Raw genomic sequence first — 20,337 nt, forward strand, 5'->3', positions numbered from 1 at the left:
ATTATTCGTTTAGAGCCTAATCTAGACTGGAATAAATGCATGTCCCGAATGTGAATACAGGCACACCAGTGAAGTTTTCATGAGATATGTGTTATGGTGCAGTGCTAACAGTTTGTTGAAGAACTTTTGTGGTCGCATGAACGGCAAACTCTTTGACGCCGACGATAAATCAAGGCAAAGCTACTCTGAAGAAGAGGGCAGCACTGTCACTTTTCAATATAAGCCATGCTCCCTAGAATCATGTACCCGGAATTAGTTCTCAATCCTAAGGTTGAACCATTTCATTTTTTATGGACGGGCTTTTATGCGAAGCATATTACTAGAGCTCAACCCAGCTCCTCAGGCGCGGCGGTGTCGCTTTCAATACCACGTGAAACCGTGACGTCACGACAGAGGAGAAACGGGGCTCCAACTCGCACCGTCGCTCGCGGCGTCGCGGCGGTATATAAGCAGCTGCGCTTGCCTCTGCTAGACACTCACGAGGTGAGATGCCTCCTGGACACAGAGCTGCTCGTTGGAATGAGAAGCGAAGGTTGCGGCGTGCTACAGAGACTGTTTCTAGGTGGCTTTGTTACGGTGCAGGGACTACGCGCCCCGCATCGGACGCGGTGAGCGTCGAGCAACGCAGCGTTCAGCGCGACAACGAAATGTGCGCCTGAACAAGCGCCGCACGCCTGAGCCGACGCCGACGACACCGGCTTTTCTGCGACACCACCTCCTTAACGCTATTGCGTTAAAATAAAGGCTAGTATGCTTCACATCCTGGGCTTAACCTTAGCGAAGCCACAGCCAGTTTTTTTAATAATGCAGCGCGTTAATAGTTTTGCATAAATAAAATAATCTTGGAACACCCTCTGTGCTCTGCGGACCGTCTGTTCAACTATGCCTAAAAAAATGGCTGTGGCTTAGCTAAGGTTAAGCCCAGGATGCGAAGCATACTAGCCTTTATTTTAGTTGAATCACTGTTTAGCCTGGTGAACTGCTGTTGCTTGGCTATATTTGGTTCGGCTAGACGAAGAAACAACTCATGCGTTACTCTGCTTCGCCTTCAAGAGTGGAACGCGACAGCGTTCTCGTCGACCCGCCAAGGGGTGTAAAGACAATGGGCTACAGCGCAGCGACTACGCGCCCCGCATTGGACGCGGTGAGCGTCGAGCAACGCAGCGTTCGGCGCGGCAACGAAATGTGCGCCTGAGCAAGCGACGCACGCCTGAGCCTTAGAAACAGCTCGTTTCTAAGGCAACACCACATTCACTAGAGGCGCTTTTGTACCGCCTTGAAGCATCGTACTCGTGGCTCAGTGGTAGCGTCTCCGTCTCACACTCCGGAGACCCTGGTTCGATTCCCACCCAGCCCATCTTGCAAGAGTTGAGCCAAAGCCACCTAGAAAATCAGTCTCTGTAGCACGCCGCAACCTTCGCTTCTCATTCCAACGAGCAGCTCTGTCTCCAGGAGGCATCTCACCTCGTGAGTGTCTAGCAGAGGCAAGCACAGCTGCTTATATACCGCCGCGACGCCGCGAGCGACGGCGCGAGTTGGAGCAAAGCCACCTAGAAAAAAATGTAAGGCCTCCGCACGCCGGTGTGACGTCACGCTAGTCGGACGGGCCGGACAGTCGACGCCGTCGGCGTCTCCGCGCCTAGGTTCGTTGCGCTTGCAGTGTGTCTGTTTGCGCGTCGCGGATACTATGGCATGAGGAAATTAGTGCTGTCCTTAAAGTGACAGCAACCTATAAATTCAGATGCTTCGTTTCCAAAGCAAGACACGTATAGCTGACGAAAAAAATAAGGGGGAGCCGCTGGTTCACCGCAGTCAACACCACCATAGAAAGCAGCATTCTTTCATACCTTCCTTAGATTACTTGATTGGCAACATTTTTGTTTTTTGCGTGTATCGCAACACGACCTGCCTTATTGTGCTTGTGATGTTTGGTCGGGACTAAGACAAGCAAACTGCATGATGCTTAGTCACTCAACTTTAGACGGAACGAAAGAAAGAGGAAAACTGCATATTGAAGACACAGAATATACTTTATTCACAAATGATCAGAACTGCATTAGGAAACAAACATTTTAAGTCTTTCATATACAATTATCATTCTCACTCTTGCATTGCGTAAAACAGTCCTCGCTAGACACACGAATATCGAGGTAATTTTATTGTGAAAATGTTATCATTATAGGGTCACGCACAACTAATTCTCAAATAGAACAAGCTTCCGTCTTTGTTGTACCATTTCTTGTGGTTATTTTATTTCCACCCGCCTTGTTTGCAGGCCTTATTGGTCTTCATAAAATACTGAGATAATGGCGAAAAGTAAGTAAAAAACGAGAGGCCTACTCTCAGTCCTAAAGGAAAGCATGCAATTAATGGTTGCGGTAGCATGGAGAGTTCGAATCATAAACAGGTAGCACAATGCACTCAAATAACATTTGAATTGGCCAAAATGCAGGGTTTCAATTTTGATAATGTAGGCAAATAAGTCCTAGCTACGCCACAGGTTTCTTTTTACAAGGGTTCTGTCAACACAAACATACGTAGACGTTCAACAAAACAGAGCTTCATGAATAAAAAATAAATAATGAGAAACATCTCAGGCCTTCAAGGTCTGCAATTTTCGGTCGTCCATGGCGTTGCGTAATTTGTCGTTTTCTGTGCGGCACAAGTTGTTCAGCAGTGTATTCGCTGCAGCACTTACAACACGCCCCATTACCTCCTGTGCAGGATGACCGAAATCACACACATTTACATTTACCGCAGCACCAGTAACCAACTCAGCCTTGTAATCAAAAAATGATTGAAGGTGAATCTCATCAATCATTACCGTTACATTCTTTTCATGCTCTTTATATGTGCTTACCATACGCTTTGCATAGGAAAGAAAGCTACATTCTTGCTGCTCCGTTTCAGGGCGTACATCGTACGATGAACACAGTCTTCTGATCGTATCAGGATGCGGCATCTTAAGCTTCATCGAACTTCTCAGGAATCTGTATGCATGAGGTGAAATTGTGAACAAAAGGCTAGCAAAAACCAATAAATCGGATTCGGGGGGGATATCGGCCAGCATCATTCAAAACAAGATCAACTTGACTCTTCAAGAATTTAAGCATTTCCAAATGCCATTCTTGCAACTCGCATGCGAAATGTTTTCCACTTACTTCCTCTAGCAATGTCGAAACCAATGTCAGTAGATGACGGGCCTTTTCAGAACGCTCAGTGCTGATATCCTTACGTGTCTGTTCGATCATGTGTAACACACTTTTCAAATCTCTCAAGTCGCACAGCTTTTCAGGAACTAAAACATCACCACACTTCCTCACACCCGTTTCACCAAAAAATACTTCGACGCGCAGGTCTGTGGACGCGATCACCGAAGTATACGGACTGCAGGAGCAGATTGAAGTGACAAGACCAAAAAGAAAACCTTGGAGCCCTTGTTCAAAACTGTCCAGAAGTCCGAACACTGAAAGCTTGGCAAGGCCTTCAGCAAGTCCGCAAAGCTACCAACCAGATTTTTGGCGCCCTCTTCTGCTTGGGTTTGCTGAGAAAGCATTATTGCTTTTTGCAAATATGTGGCTTCCAAGCGCGCTCTTTTGGCAGCCAGCGCTTCTCGAACGCACACTTGCGGACGCGATAAATAGGCAGGGCAATTGGGAAACAAGCTCGGAACTGCAGTTTTCTTCAGACGGATGTTTTTCATGGCAACTTCGACCACTTTTCCTGTCTTGACGTCCGTGTAAGATGTCGTCTTCAAGTAATCCGATGGCAAGAAATGCTTTTCACAGGGCTGAAACAAAAAAAAAACAAGCCGTTACAGGTATGAAGCTCGACGAAAATGTTGAATTTACAAGCGCGTCGACAGGTGCAGAGACCCATCTATTGTGCACGCGTGCACGAATGCATTGCGCACTATGCTGACGAAACCTATTTGTCTGGAAACCCAGAATAACAATAGAGAGAAGAAATACTTACCACTGTGTACTTCGTTGGCGAGAAGTCCTTCCGAGGAACTGCTCTCGTCCACGCTTCCCGAGTGGCTCGGTCAGATGAGAACTTGTGCACTCGGACACTTTGTCCTCCGTCATAATTGGACTTGCAGTTTGGTGCGCAACAACAGCCAGGCATCGTTGCGCTTCCGTGTACGACGAACCACGCACAATCGAAGAAAAGCAATCGCGTTTACGGTGCAGCATGCCCCACCAAAGCCACCAAGCAAATGCTCCACGCGTTGCCGCTCTAGCGTTGCAGCCACGGAGAAAATTTGTTTTCAGAACGCGCGCAGCGTTCTAGAAACGCAGCGCTCCCCCATCCACCGCTACCATCCGACTCTCGTGACGTATTGACAGGGGAGAGGAGGTGATGCGGAGGCCTTGCATTTTTTTTCTAGGTGGCTTTGGTTGGAGCCCCGTTTCTCCTCTGTCGTGACGTCACGGTGTCACGTGGTCAGCCTTGAAGGCGACGCCGCCGCGCCTGAGGAGCTGGGTTGAGCTCTAGTAATATGCTTCGCATAGAAACAATAACTGCGCTCCGGTTAACGTTGCACGTAGGTGCGCGATCCCTTCATTCAACCCGTATCCCCGAGCACGCCGCCGGCCTCCTGTTCGTCACGTCACCTCACGAGTGTACAAAACAAAAAATCCGCAGTTGCGCCGGAAAGGCGAAGCACCGATTGCGAGAGCAATCGGTGCTTACCGTAGATAGCTCTACGACATACAGTAGATAGCTGCACGAAATAAGGATAGTAGTTGTATCGGCCGCATAAACTTGTAAACGTTCGCTAACGAACTAAATTAGCAACGATAGAATGCGTAAGCGTGAGTCAACGAGGACGTAGAAAGAAACAGACACACCTGGAGACAGCGCTGTTTTTGTGCGTCTGCTTCTTTCCACATTCTTGTTCAGTCGCGCTTACACATTCTATCACGGATTCAAACCTAACAGCCCGTCAGCGTGTTTTAACTAATTTAACCAGCATGTTGTCACGCACGCACAGGTAAACATTAACACGTCGCTCGATGACAACGGAAACTGTCCGTGGAAACGCTGGAGTTAGGAATTGCGGCGGCAGCCGCGAGCCAATTGACCTCCGTGCATATGTCGCTTCAACGCGTACGAAACTTCGAAAGCATAGCGCATACGAAGCTACCGGCACTACACGCACTCTGCAAACATCTCAGATCGCTTTGAACATGAGGCTCGCGCGGGTGCGCACTTTAGTCACGTCGCAGACCGCTTTCAAGGCATGAGCGCCGGCAACGCGTCCCTATACGGCGTCCAGCCAAAGCGTCTACTACGGCGTCCGCGATTCGCGTGGTAGCTCTGTACGGAGCGGCGTGTTTGTGAAATGATTTTTAAAGAGAAATGGAAGATATAAGTGCAGTGCCGTAACTGTCTCTCACAGGAGGACACCTCAACAGCAGGAGCGGCGGGCGAGGCATCGAGGCACCGTAGCGGGCGCCGGAGAAGAACGCCCCTCCTCCCTCGCCCTGAAGACGTACGGCCTTTCGGCATGGAGAAATGGGAGCGGCAGTGGCCCATGGACTATGTGGGTGGGGCGGCAGGAGCTGCTCTCAACGTCTGGCCGGTCTGGGACCGGCCAGACGCTGAAAAATCTGATCGTCTGTGGAACACAAGTGGTGCAAGCAGCGGACAAGCTTGCCAAGGAATTTGACTGCAAGCCAAAGTGGGTGAACGCTCCTTCCCCTTTCGGGGTCATGTGAAACTAAATGGTGAAGTGTGCCGAGGTGTGGTCAGTGTACGGGCTGACGAGACCTCCGCATCCCTAAAGGCTAAGCTTGAATGGAGAGAGGGCGATATTGCCTTCATACGGAAACTTGGTGCATCCAATGTGGCGGTGGTGACCTTTGTGGGCCGGCGGTTACCGCGTTACATACACTACAACTGCGAGTGTACCCCGGTCAGGGAGTACAAAAAGACGATCCCCGCCTGCTACATGTGTATCACGACGGGGCACCGCGTGGACAATTGTCCCCACCCAGTCGTAGGACGGTGTGGCTACTGCGGCCAACACGTTGGAACTTCGAACCAAGGCCTGGCAGAACACGAGTGCACCCCGACATGCATGATCTGCGGAGGGCCCACCTCACTGGCTCCAGAGATTTTGTAGGCAAGTTTTGGAAGCGACAGCGACCGGGACAACCTACCCAGCAACAAAGGGGTCAACCACTGAAGACGGGCAAGAAGGAACACGTCACCCAGCAGGACCACGTAACCCCGACCAACAAGAAGACGGGCAAGTCCGGGCAAGCCAACAAAAAGCAACCTACTCAGAGCCAACATGTAAAGTCCGGGACCAGTGCCAGCCGCCAGCCTTCAAGGCCGAGGATTTTCCACCGCTTGGCAACAACCCTACTGTAATCCAGGTGAGCAACTGGGCGGGGGTTGCTTCTACTTCCTCTCAACCCTCCCCCACCCCCATGGTACTGGAGCTGAGAAAAGAATTAGAAATTCTCAGAAGTCAGAACGCGCAGCTGGCAACTAAACTCAATGCACTGGAAAAGGCTAGGGCAGAGCCGCTTGTTCCAGGAACAATGGATGAGGGGGACGACTCGGCATCTGTGTGCTCGAGCTTTGCTCCGATGTCACGCTCCCCTGTAATCGCTAACTTGGAAAGCCGCATAACGGCGCTTGAGCAAACCATGGCCGAACAAATGGCCCAGCTTCCCGGTCTGATTGCGGAGACCATTCAAGCTAGGTTGCAGCAAATTGCAGCCACTATAACTCAACAGGTGACGGTATAAGTAACGCAAAACATCAAGGCCTGGATCAAAGCCAGTCCAAAATTGTTTAGGCGCGCAGGACCTGTCAAGGAGGTGAGCCGCCTATCAAAAATGTTTCGCTCTGTCGATGACGATGAAAATGATGATTCCCCCCTAGCAACTTTGCAAAGTGCCGGAGCAGTTGCGACAGTGGGCGGGTTAGACCAACCAACCTCGAGTCAGCAACATGGCGCAGGGGACTAATCGGTCACCTCGAAAACCAAAACGGGAACCTTTATCGTTAATACAGTGGAATTGTAGAGGATTCCGTGATCGGCATAAAAGAGCACACTTCAGCCTCTACCTCGAAACTCTTGAATTCCTAGCAGCCATTGTAGCTCTGCAAGGACCTGGTGCATCTGCCAAAATGTCGGACTACAACACATTCCAGAAAGACCCATCCACCTGTATTCTTGTACACAAATCGTACACAGCACAGGAAGTGGATCTAGACATTAATCTGGCCTACTCGTACACAATGGTCACTGTGCTTCCCCTGCGGCGCTCTGACTCATCAGTGCATATTCTCAATATCTATTGTCCGCCCAAACTCAAACATGTTAATTTCTCTGACATGTTTAGTCGGGCGCTGAAGATAGCGGGTCGAGACCCATTGTTGATTGTGGGCGATTTCAATGCTCCCAGGCAACTATGGGGTTACAGGAAGGAGGAAGCACGTGGGCGTAAGCTAGCGGAGCTTATCTCAACGCTAGGCATCACACTGCAAACCGACCCGGCACACCCTACGCGTATGGGGAATTCCGTCACCAGGGACACGTGCCCTGACCTGACGCTTTCCAAACACGTACAAAACATCGAATGGCACAACATGGAGGACACTCTCGGCAGTGACCATTGTATCATTAAGACATTATTACTTGTACGACCTCTAAAGCGGCCACTTATTTACGCTCGACTGCCAAACTGGCAGGCACTCCGCAAGTCCTTACCAGCCACCGATCTCTTTGAACATGGATATGAAGCATGGGCACGAACACTCACCTCAACCCTCAAACAACACGAGAAGCACATCCAGACAACGGAGGACTGCCAAGCTGTGGATAACCATCTACTCCACCTCTGGGAAGCCCGCCGTAGTCTTATCAAACGCTGGCATAGACAGAAACACAACCGTACCCTCAAAAGACGAATTGTAGAGCTCACCCAAAAGGCCGCGGAATATGCCTCTCACCTGGCTGACACTAACTGGGTAGACCGGTGCAACACAGCAGCTACACAAATGTCTGGTAAGAACACATGGAAACTTTTCCGCCATCTGATTGACCCCTCACAATCAAGAGGAGAAACACAAAGACATTTACAACGTGCACTCCACAACTTCAAAGGCACCACAACACACCTGGCCGAGACATTACGGGACAAGTACTTGTGACAGAAACAGGACCCCAAAGGCACGGAATATCTTTATGCAGGCAAAGATAATCCGGAGTTGGACCAACCGTTCCAACTCTACGACGGCTCTGGCCAAGACGGCTCTGGCCAAGATGCGCAGGGGCACGGCGCCAGGTAGGGACAAGGTCACAGTTACACTGCTGGCCAACCTCCCTGACCAGGCATATGAAGACGTGCTCGAATACATTAACGCAATTTGGAAAGGGGAAAAACCGGTTCCCTTAGATTGGAAGACAGCACTGGTTACATTCATTCCTAAATCAGGCAAGGCAATCAACACAGACAACTTAAGACCTATCTCGCTCACATAGTGTGTGGGCAAACTGATGGAAACGATGGTGCGCGATAGACTCTCAGAATATTTGGAACACCGTAACACCTTCTCGGACACGATGTTCGGCTTTCGCCCCCACAAGTCAGCGCAGGACATCCTGCTCCAACTTAACAGAGATGTAATACAGCCTATCGAGCACCCTCATAATGACAAGGTTATCTTAGCCTTGGAATTGAAGGGTGCTTTCGATAACGTTAAACACAGCGTCATACTGAGTCACCTCAGTGAGACACACTGCGGCCGCAACACTTTCAATTACATAAAGGATTTCTTGACAGATCGGGCTGCACTGATCCGTATTCAAGACACCGAACATGGACCCTATCAAATGGGCACGCGGGGCACGCCACAAGGCGCGGTGTTGTCCCCACTGCTCTTCAATTTAGCTATGCTACACCTCCCGGCACAGTTGAATGATATTGAAGGCATACGGCATGCGCTGTATGCTGGTGATATCACGATCTGGGCCACCGAAGGCAACTTAGGGCACATGGAGGAGAGTTTGCGCTTGGTGTGCCGTCTTCTTTCACGTCCGTGTCGTTTTTTATGTCGCGCAATATCATTTAAGCAGAGGAGAGCCTGCAAGCAGCAGCACGGGTAGTGGATCGCTACGCGGAGCACTGCGGCCTTCAATGTGCACCAGAAAAGTCACAATTTGTTCACCTTAGGGCTTCCCCTAAGGATAATACAAACATCCACTTATCCCTCGGCAGTGGCCCCATCCACGAGTCTAAGGAGATTAGAATTCTGGGACTCTTCGTACACCATCAGCGAAAGGTCGACACAACACTGGAAAAGCTCCGGAAGATTGGAGATTCAGGGGGGTCGAATGGTCCGCCGGGTCTCCAATGAGAGAGGAGGGTTACGAAGCAAAGATGCGGTGCGGCTCGCTCACGCTTTCGTAACTAGCCGCATCCCGTATTCAGTACCCTACCTCCACTTGCGGAAGCGCGATGAAGACAGGGTAGAGGTTATCCTTCGCAAGATGATGAAAAGGGGTCTTGATCTCCCGGTATCCACTTCCAACGGACGACTTCTCGATCTTGGAATGGTCAACACCTTCCAGGAGCTTAAAGAAGCTCATCTAACAAATCAATACACAAGGTTAGCCCAAACACGATCCGGCCGACTACTTCTGGCTCGACTACACATCCCACACGACTTTCACATACAGGAAGGAGTCAGAGTGCCAGAACTATGGAGACGCGTCATCCGAGTTCGACCTCTTCCAACCAAGATGGATAGAGAAGACCATATTGGACGCCGCCTAGCCAGGGCGGAAGCTTTGGAGCGTCACTATGGCAACAAACATGGAGTTTACTATGTAGATGTCGCTGGGCCAAGCCACGGGGGATGGTATACAGCAGCAGTCATACATCAGGGAACACAGGTGGATGGGCTCACCTTTCGTGCACCAGGTACAACAGAAGCAGAAGAGGTAGCCATCGCCCTAGCTGCCTCGGACTCTAATTCTAAATATATCATTACGGATTTGCGTGGCGCGTGCCGTAATTACGAGGCTGGTTGGGTCACCCTATTGGCCGAGTGAATACTGAGAAACTGCAGCAAGGATGTCGATCCAACCCCCCGCTGTATAGTTTGGACTCCTGGCCATCAGGGCCTTCAAGGGAATGAAGCTGCTGATGCGGCAGCCCGAGCACTCACTTACCGGGCGTCCCCTTTGGCCCCTGACATCCTGGAACAAGAAGGCGGAATTCTCTTAACTTTCAAAGACATTTCTACCTATTATAAGGATAGCCATCGCCGGTACCCAGCCCCGGCTAAAGGACTGGGGAAAGCGAACGAACGCCTTTTACGTCACTTATACACCAACACAATGCTGTGCCCGGCAGTAATGAAACATTTTGATCCTGCGATCACTGGCAGGTGCCAACACTGTGGCGAGGTGGCTGACACTTATCACATGGTGTGGGCCTGCCAGCAAAATTCGGCTCTCACCCCCCACTCCAACCCTACCCGAGAGGACTGGGAGGCGGCCCTGCTTGGTTGCTCAGACCTTCAGGCCCAAAAGGCCTTGGTCAAGAGGGCCAGGCTAGCGGCTTCGACCAATGGGGTCCCGGACTAGGGACTCCACCTAGTGTGTAGGGCTCCTGCGCGAGTCCACACCTCTCTTTTGATAAATGCTTTCCACCACCTCCCTCGCCTCACTACCCTACACCTCGCTCGCGCGCCACAGGAGAGGGCACGCATCCTGGCCGCGCTCCTAGATCGGTAAACACACAAAATATTTCGCTAAATCTGGCGAAGAAAACGCTAGGAAGGCTACATTGATTACAAACCGGTAAATTTTTGAAAAGCAAGGTTGATTTTGTGTTTTCAAGGATGTTAGGTTAAGCCGGCCCCGATCAAACACGAGATTAAAGGGACACTAAAGCGAAACAATAAATCAGTTTAGACTAATGGAGCATTGTTTGAGAACCCTGCAGGCAGTCATTTCAGAGAAATAGTTTGAATATTAGATGAGGAAATTAAGGTCCCAATATCAGTATTTGAATTTCGCGCCGAAACCCCAGCGCCGGTACGTCAGCGTGACGTCAGGGATTCCAAAGTATGTTTTCGTATTTGGGCCGCGTTGGCTGAATAAAGGTTCAAGAAACTTGCCATGTTTAATATTTGGTTTCTTTAGAACACAATGTAGTCAATCTGTACCGCTATGTATAATTAGTAGACCCTAGAAGATGTAATCAAAATCCATGACCTCACAGCCCCCAGGTGCCGGAACTCAAGTAGGCGTCGCCACCCGTATTTCGTTCTTGCGCTTTTTCTGACTTACCAAACGTCTTATTGTTGTGAGAGTGGTGCTTTTGGTGTTGTAGAACGGTAATTTACTGATGCAGAAGAAATCATTTTTCACTTTAGTGTCCCTTTAAGGAAGCAGCGTAAAGTGAAACTTGTTTTGGATCTCCCGGTGATGGCCTCCTCTGCAATGCGGGCATGTAAAGCACGTGCCGCAGGTGGCCCACACCGCGTAAAGCTGAAGCCAGCCGAGCGTCATCTGCCACAGCAGACGGCAGCGAGGCCCGAAAGGCAATTCTACCTCCCAAAGCAAGAGATATGTAATAGGAAAATCATGCTTTCACGGGTGCTATTATGAAACAAAACTTGGCCTCAGCAGTCGTTTTGTTGGATTTGCCCGTGTGCAGCCGACAGTGCCTGTTTACAATAGCAGGGAGGCAAATCGCCTACTTTTCATCCCCCCCCCTCCACTTCTGACAGTGTGTGTGTGTGGGGGGGGGGGCAAGTTCCCCCCTGCCTCCTCGGTAGATACGCTTGTGTTCGTGAACGTATATCATGTGGTACCAGTGGATTGAGGGTCTGTCATAATCCTATAAAACTGCAATATCTATCTATCTATCTATCTATCTATCTATCTATCTATCTATCTATCTATCTATCTATCTATCTATCTATCTATCTATCTATCTATCTATCTATCTATCTATCTATCTATCTATCTATCTATCTATCTTGAACTTGAACTTGAACACGCGCCCAACGAATGCACTGTTAGGTTAGCTGGTTTAACAGTGCTATTTTCCAGCCCAGAAGCAGGACTGCTGGCGCTCTGTCTTGTCTATCTGGTCGTCCAGTTTCTGCGCTGAAAAAAATATAGCGTTGTGCGACGTCCAACGAGTAGCCATATTTTTGACAAAAAATAAAAAGAAAATGGTTATAAACCTGCAGGGCGCGCCAGACTCGCTGGGATAGCGATTAATGCGGAACCGCGTTAACGCAGCCTCGCCTCCGAAAAAACCTCGGGAGTCAGCACTTGACACACACGAGCATGTTCATACGAGGAGGAGATTATGTTCGTACATGTGCGCCGTAGGTGTAGGAAGCACCGCCATGCAGTACTCAATGCCTGCTGAAAAAAACAAGTCGCTAAGTGTTTATACTTCGGCTCCTGTACAACCCCCCCCCCCCCCATTAAATAAATGAATAATGTACTTGGTTTTCTTTTCGTTAAGTGCTTTTTTTAAAATAATGTTTCCATGCTCAGTGGCTATGGCAATCTGCTGCTCAGCCTGGGGTTTTCGGTTCGATTCCATGCCGCATGTCAGGGGGGTGGGGGGTGGGGGGCGGACTGCAAGAAAAGAAAAAAACGATCGTGTACTATGTTTCGGGCGAACACTCAAGAAACAGCACGGGTCAGATGTAATCCAGACGTCCTGCGGCGTCACTGTTCGGCGTCCTTCGTAGCCTCGTGTTGCCCTGTTACGTAAAACCGCATCATTCAGTCGTTTCCATCCCTAACTGTACTGTAGCAATTGTCGTGTTCAGACTACCTTTTTGACATGTTTTTTAACGCTATTATAGCATTCTTTGACAAGTACACCCAGTTTGCAGTATGTATTGATGTGCGTATCTGTGTGTGTGTGTATCCGCCCCTGACACACTGGGTAGTCCACGGTCTAATGAGTGGATCATCGGGCTGTTGTGTTCAGGCAACCGGGTTCAAAAGGAACGGTCGGGACAACTTAAGGTCACTGGGCACGTAAGTGTCGGTGGGTATGTGACGCTTTGTTATAATAATTATATAAAACTTATCAACAATTACGCACTAACTACAAGATAGATTGCTGATATCATTAAAGTCGCCTGTACGTCCTCTAGATGACGAATACAACGCCATTGTCCCCTCATTTACTATCCTGTAAACTCCGTCTCCTCGGTGATCTCAGCCAAAATTCTGCAGGCTCACTTACGAAAGCCGCAAAACAACGAATCAAGCACTCGGTCGAATCCACACAGAAGGCTTTCTCTGTAGCGCGCGTACGTGGGCACCAATCAACGAAGGACCGTTTTTCTACGGTGAACGGCTTCAACGTTACGACGCTCTTCTCTGTAACGTCGCGCCTACCGTATTTACTCGATTCTAAGCACCCCTTTTTTTTTCACGATCGCGATGCCTAAAGTGAGGGAGGGTGCTTAGATTCGGAAAATCTAGAATGACACTCCCCCCTACCTCCTTTCGCTGCGATATCACGACGAGATGAGTGCGAGAAATATTTTGCAAACATTCGAGAGAAAAATCGGTGCAGACAGTGAACCCACCGCTTGTGTGGGGTGCTCAGTCACTATCACTGCCACTCGAGTTCGTCGCACCACTTTAACCGCTGCTCTCGGTATCCCACAGCACGTCGTCTTCCGTTCCGTCGAAGTTGTTTGTGATCGAGCACTTCTTAAATTATTCGACCACAACGTCCACTTGGACCCCAGAGTGAGCAAGCGCGTTTGGCGGCCTTGGCTACGCGCTTTTCCTTACAAATGGGGGGTGCTTAGATTCGCATGCAAACTTTTTTCCTACCTTTCTCGCGAAAATAGAAGGGAGGTGCTTAGAATCGCGAAAATACGGTATTTCGGCTCCGCGCAGACTCGGACAAACAAGCACTGCGGACGTGAAAGCTCGGCTGGCGCAGAAAATGCAAGTCGCACGCAGCCACGCCGTGGAAGACAAGGTGCGGTGAAAAGGGGGGCGTGCACGTAACGTTATGTAACCCATAACGTTACACGAAGAGTTATAAAGTTATACGAAGAGACCGCCTTCGATAGGCGATATTTGCGACTGACGTTCGCACTAATATAGAGCAAGCCCGGGCGCATATGTGTGCTATACGCATCGCTTGCGTGGGCGAGCAACAAGCCATAGGCGATGCACGGCCTTGAACCAGTTTCCTGTCCCGTGCCTAAAAAAAAAAAAAAAGGAAGGAAGAAAAGAAGTAAAAGTGCGACACGTGCGTACGCTTTCTTTCTTTCTTTTGCTTTTTTTTGAAAGCGCTGCAGAGAGTATGTCGCCGCTCGCGCATGCGCGCCCTCCTTTGGCCCTCCGCAGTTTTTCGTCCGGCGGGACACCTTTAGTGCCCCTGCAGAAGCCCAGAGGTCGCGGCAGGTAGCCGTCACGTGAGCAGCACGTGGTCTCGTATCCTCCGGAGATCCGAACGAAGTGGGAATGATAGAGAACGTATTTTTAAGCGAAGCTTCCATTGGCACCCCCCTCCCCCCCCCCCCCACACACACACACACACGCATCACAGTTTGCATGGACGGCTGCAGTGGCGTAGCAATAGGGGGGGCCGTGGGCCCCGGGTGCAAGGGGCCTGTGGAGGGGGGGGGGTGTCATATACGTCTGAAGGCACCCCTCTTTCCGCCGGCTACTCCCGGGGGGGGGGGGGGGGGGTGATAGAAGACCTATGGGCCCCGGGTGCCAGACGACCTAGCTACGCCACTGGACGGCTGTCTGGCCGAATAGGCCGACCCGATTCGGGAGACAGTGTGTATTGAGTTGGGCCCATCGTACACACTCTAAAAACAGTTGCACCCTTTGGGGTGTATATTTGCCACACAACAATAATCGTCGCCTGTCTTGCTTGCGTTTCGTTTCCTGAAAATGCAGCACTCGCTACTTTCCTGTCGAGAATGCTCCGTCATGCTGATAACGCGCATGCCGTTCGTGACTTAGAAAGTACCGGGCTCGCAGCGTTAAAAGAAGGAAATGCGGGCAAGACAGATGACGATGATCGTCGTGTGGCAAATATACACTTCAACAGTGCAACTGTTTTTTTTAGCGTGCACCCTTAAAGAATTTGCACCCTTTGGGGCGTATTTTGTGCCACAACGATAATCGTCATTTGCCTTCCCCGCATTTCCTTTCTTTAACGCTGCGAGCCCGGTACGTCCAAGTCACGAACGGCGTGCGCTTTATCAGAGCCACATAGCATTCTCGACAGGAAAGTAGCGACCGCAGCGTTTTCAAGAAAGGAACTGCAAGCGAGGCAGATGACGATTATCGTTGTGGGACGAATGTACACCCCCGGGGGGGGGGGGGGTGCAACTGTTTTAAGGGTGTACAACCAGGGCACGCTGTGCGCCCTCGCAAGGGTTCCAACGCGGTTTGTGAGGCGGGCTGACATCCTGAAGGCGTGTGCGACGACATGGCGCCCACACGCCTCTTATATAGCATTACTTAACAGAATTATCCGATACGCGTCTTCACATCAGCATATCTCAGCAGGTCTGGCGATAAGCTATCACGTTACTTCGACAATCGTCCTTGGATTATGCCCATTTTTTTCAAGTCAGTTTTTACAATAGCGACTGCTACATCGTGCTACGGACCCGGAAAAAAAGTTCGCTCAAACGCGGCGGTTGGACGCGTAAAGAAGCATACCGTTTCTTACTCTACGTCAGCATCTCTGTGTGTACGCGGACAGTGACCCTCTCCGTTTGTTTGCTCCGATAAGAACCGCTTCGATTTATCCCAATGCGCAACAGTGTGTGCACGTGGCAACGCGTGGAGGGGTTATGCTGATACTGCAGCCTGGATTGTGACGTCGTCCGATAGCGTTTAATAAACACCTGGTGCCATACAGCTACAATAAAATTGTCTCACACGGAACGTCGATTTTCTTGAAGGATGGTCATAATACGGTTGTACAATTGGCATATCATGCCCCATGCAAACGTCAAGCACCCCCCCCCCCCCTTTTTTTTTTTTCTAGTCGCTTCTCATTGGGAAGATGATATAACTGACACCCAACAGAGTACATGGCGCTTCGGAAGGATAGGTGCCAGTAACGTGCATCTGTGCCCAAATTAAAAGCCAAAACAATAGGCCCAACGAAAAAAAATAAAAACCTACAGCGCCGCGGTTTGCAAACCATCGACGAGTTCCGGGACTTCCAGTGTACGGTGCCAGTTTAGAATCGAGACACCGGCTAGCCAGCCGTTATGTGCCACGTGGCGGGCGCCTCCACCCGTATTGTTTTGCCGGTCCACGCCGGATGTGACGTCATTTCGCGCGCGGGCTGCGAAAACGCGACGAGGGAAGGGTTGTTTCGCAGCAACGCACGGGCGCCCCACCCTCCCACCCCACTTTAGAGGCGATTTACGCTCCCGCTCATCTAGCACTCGAACCACGGTTGAGACAGTTGAGACTTGGCCTAACGGCACGTTTCACATGTTTGTGTATATACATACGTGCCGTTACTCCTAATACAAAGTAAGTGCTAGGCGGACTGTAGCGTCGTAAATGTATACGGCGTGTCCCTTAACCTTTTCTGTCCGCTCACGCAAGTAGCGCAGCTAAGAATCTTTTTCGGGGGGAGCCACGCACTAAGCAGCGGTAAGGGGCGGTGGTCCTCGCACGTCGTGTTACGCTAAGTATCCCCAGTACACACAAATTTCAACAGGGTGGTGGTCACGTGTCCGGTGTGCCCTCACCCCCCTTTCCCGGGTGCGTCCCTCCCTGGCTCGTGCATATTTGCCACGCTAATGCCTGAAGAATTGAGAAGCAAGGAAGAATGTCTTTGGATGTTTCTGAAACACACAATTGGGCTGCCTTCTATTACATGCGTGTCCGTTACAAGTACCCCAAGGTCAACAGAACTTGTTCTTGGTCTAGTCGGTTAATATTTGGCAAAGCCATTGTAATCCAAATAAAACAGACATGAACGCACGACCAGACATCACGTAGCAACCATGGTGTCCAGTAGTGTGTTCTTTGCGTTTTACTTGCACTAAAAGGACTAAGGTGTTAAGGATAGGTGGTAACTGCACATTGCATGCTGACCAGCGCACTTCCAATATCCCTGGACCGAAGGTATGGCAACATTTCCATAGCTTATTTTTTATTGTACAGTTATGTACAAATAGAATGTGCCTCAGAACACATCTGTAAAATTGCACTCCAGTGGTGAAATCAAGGCACTTGAAGTCTTGTACAGCTGCCCAGCAGTCCGTACTACACACAGACACACACACACACACACAGACTCAAACTTTGGCAATGAAATATGTACAAACCGTGTTCACATGTAATAGACGAAGAATGCAGAGAGCTGCACTTCAAAGAGTCTTTAAATACTGAGGGCGGGTATTAAGTAAGGATGTGGAAAGCAGTAGGCACAATTGGCAGTTTTTGTCCTGAACAACAACAACAGGCGGTTCATTGCATTCAAATGTTTTGAGCCAACACATGGCAGTTTAGTAACATACAAGACATGTGAAGAGAGTAAAATTTTTGGCACTACAGGATATATTTTTGCAGTCAGTCCTAAATTTCAAATTTGCATGTCAAGACACGATTCCAATACAAAACTTGATTAACACTGATGCCTTACTCTTCTAGCACGCCCCATTGGCCTTAGTTGAAGTATAGTCTATCACCAATACCTCACGCAATTAATTCTCAGATATCTTTAAGAGAAATTAATGACGAAAATGACAGACGGGATGGCATGAGTCTAAGAATGCGGCAGAAAAAAAAATCTGCTGCTGATGAAAGGACGCAAAGAACACAACAAACTCGCCCAGACCGTGTGGACAAGCGCGAAATCGAGAAAGATGAACAAGAGAGTGTCCAGCACTCATTTCTTGACTATGGAGTTGATAAGGTGTTTCTTGAGCCTGTCTGTCAGCTCCTCCAGATTCTTGACCTTGATCCTCAGGATTTCATTCTCCTGCTCGAGCTCTGATGCCCGCTTCTCCATCTCAAGCTCCTTCTCCTTGCGAGTCATCCGCGAGCGCCGAGAAGCCATGTTGTTCTTGACCCGCATTTCTGTATACCGGGGCTGAGGTGGCTCCTCAAGCTTCTGCAGCTTGGGGGAGCAGCGTCCACTTGCATGAGAAGGGCCCGGCTCATCAATAGGGCTGATGGACCGCTTTACCGACACAGCAGTGGTGGTAGCAGTTGATGCAGGCGGTGGCACTGGGGGCGGCGACTGCAGCTGCCAGGTTGTCTGGCTCGCTGGGCTCGGACTGCTGTTGCAGCTGCTGGAAGAAGGTGCAGATAGGGCATCACTGCTGCTGCTTGGAACCCGGTGACTCGAGTGCGATGGCAGGGTGTAGCACGACTGGCTTGACACAGGCGGCAGAACAGCTGTTGGCTTTTCCTGCATGGGCAACAAAAAAAGGTTGTGAGAAGCATCCATGGGAATGTTACAAACAAGTACGGAGACAGTGCCCATCGCACAATCTGCCTGAAAGGATTCATGCACGTAGACTCCACCTCAACTCGCCGACAGCAGACGACTGCTCAACAGAGCAATCGAATACGGTGGCCCCCCATTTTGCAGCTTACATGTTTCTTGCATTAAATTACACCCAGGAAAATGCCACCCAAGCCCTCAAGCTTGTACAATAATATTAAAGATGAAGAACATGTTATCGAAGCTAGCAGAGACTGACACCTACCTCCTGTATCAGTTCAGACAGGTCCTGGAAGGTCTCGTTCTGTTCCCACATATCCATTGTGGCTGGGGAATACGCTTGGGCTGGCACGGCTGCCTCAGCGGTGGGCTTGTCCAGTGGCGTGAGCACTTTCTCCTGCGGCAGACCGTTGTACATCCGGGTTGGCGAAGGCAAGTCTGTCGGCAAGGATTCCAAGTGAGGAAGATCGAAAAGAAACACGTCATCCATTGGAACATAGGGCGGCACAGCAGACTCCTTGAGGTTGCTGCTGCCTACATGTGGCTTTGTTAGGTCATCGAAGAAAAATGAGGAATCACCTGCATCATAAGAACAAAAGTAGCGCACTCATGAGTCACGCAGCTCTTGTGCTGACTGTATCACAAGTTAATTCACTTGTGGCTAGCCAACTTAAGATTCACAATGTGCTAGAAACAGGACGAAGGCACTTGTCCTGCACAATGATCATGTTGCTGTGTCTTGCTCAAACAATTTTAAATGAAATAAGAGCAAGGGTGTGGCTTTAGCAGTGCAGCCTACAGCAAGCCATGATCAAGCCACTATTTAACTAGTTCATATTAAAAAAACTTAATTCCTATACTAGTTCTGCTGCAGCTGGTAAATGCAGTAAGTGAAAGCATGTGATAAATTTGGTGCATTAATTTGCTACACTGCACACGCCAGCCAAAACTTGCAGACGTGCACATTGGCCAAAGCAGACAATGTCTCAATATGTTACCAATTCTTCAAAAGTTGCGAACAGATGGAATTATTCAAGGCAGCTGAAACAGCAGTTTCGAATGTTTTATCTCACAAAAGCTCTCGACTCCTGCTGATGTCTGCATACATTGACATATGTTAGTCGAGTAGAGGCGTGCTCACCTGTGTCAAGATGATTGCTGCTTGCGCTGGCATGCCTTGTCGATGAGTGGTTGAATGTTTCGCCCGAGACGTCGTAGTCTGCCTGGGTCGTATCCCTGTAGACTACACTGACGCAATGGTGGTTCTTCGCCATCCCAGTCACGGACCACATACTAAGCATTGTAGAATTTGTTTCGCCTGTGAAAAAAAAAAAGCATCATACAAGTGAATATTGTAAAGAGGTCGTATAAGTTTAGGCTGAGAAATTACACAAATTCAGGAATAAAAGGAAAAGATTTAAGTTTGGGTGCGCGTTCTACTCGTCGGAAGCGATCAAGGCGGTGAAGCAAGCATGCAGTGTGCACTTCTCTCACTTACCAGTTAGAGTGAACTGCAACCCTTCCAAATCCGTTGCGAGCCGGGAGGTTTTTGCCGATGGGGTTGGGCGCTAAGCGCGAGCAATCGTCACCTGCGACAAAAAACAGAACCGTAAGCGCCAACTGTCAATTGAGTCCGAATTGCGCAACAGTAAACAAAAACAACCCACAATCATGTGCCCTATATTACACCACGATCAAAACCCGGCTTACTTTGGCGCACTTGTTGCGGCACGGCAGACTACTGACCGACGCGCGAACAGCACCAACGAGCGACAAAATGACGCGCTAAGCGCACGTTGTTCGCTTTTATGCGCGCCTGCGTATTCTTAGAACTGACATCATGTTGATCAGCCAATGGCGA

General features: G+C 49.7%; 1 protein-coding gene across 2 annotated transcripts; it reads right to left on the bottom strand.

The window, feature by feature from the left end:
• Positions 1–17,160: 17,160 nt before the first annotated feature.
• On the bottom strand, positions 17,161–20,335 carry LOC135915388 (thyrotroph embryonic factor-like). Of its 2 annotated transcripts, none has more exons than XM_065448425.2 (5): positions 20,187–20,335; positions 19,975–20,065; positions 19,618–19,794; positions 18,742–18,914; positions 17,161–18,440 (listed from the first exon to the last, which is right to left on the bottom strand). In XM_065448425.2, the coding sequence occupies exons 3-5, from the start codon at positions 19,775–19,777 to the stop codon at positions 17,916–17,918; spliced, it is 858 nt and encodes a 285-aa protein (XP_065304497.2). In that variant the 5' UTR covers positions 19,778–19,794; positions 19,975–20,065; positions 20,187–20,335; the 3' UTR covers positions 17,161–17,915. The 2 variants fall into 2 exon arrangements, with proteins under 2 accessions (XP_065304497.2, XP_065304496.2); XM_065448424.2 differs by having other exon boundaries at positions 18,742–19,055; positions 20,187–20,333.
• Positions 20,336–20,337: the final 2 nt, after the last annotated feature.

This window comes from Dermacentor albipictus, chromosome 4, assembly GCF_038994185.2.
Source record: "Dermacentor albipictus isolate Rhodes 1998 colony chromosome 4, USDA_Dalb.pri_finalv2, whole genome shotgun sequence".
NCBI lineage: Eukaryota > Metazoa > Arthropoda > Arachnida > Ixodida > Ixodidae > Dermacentor > Dermacentor albipictus.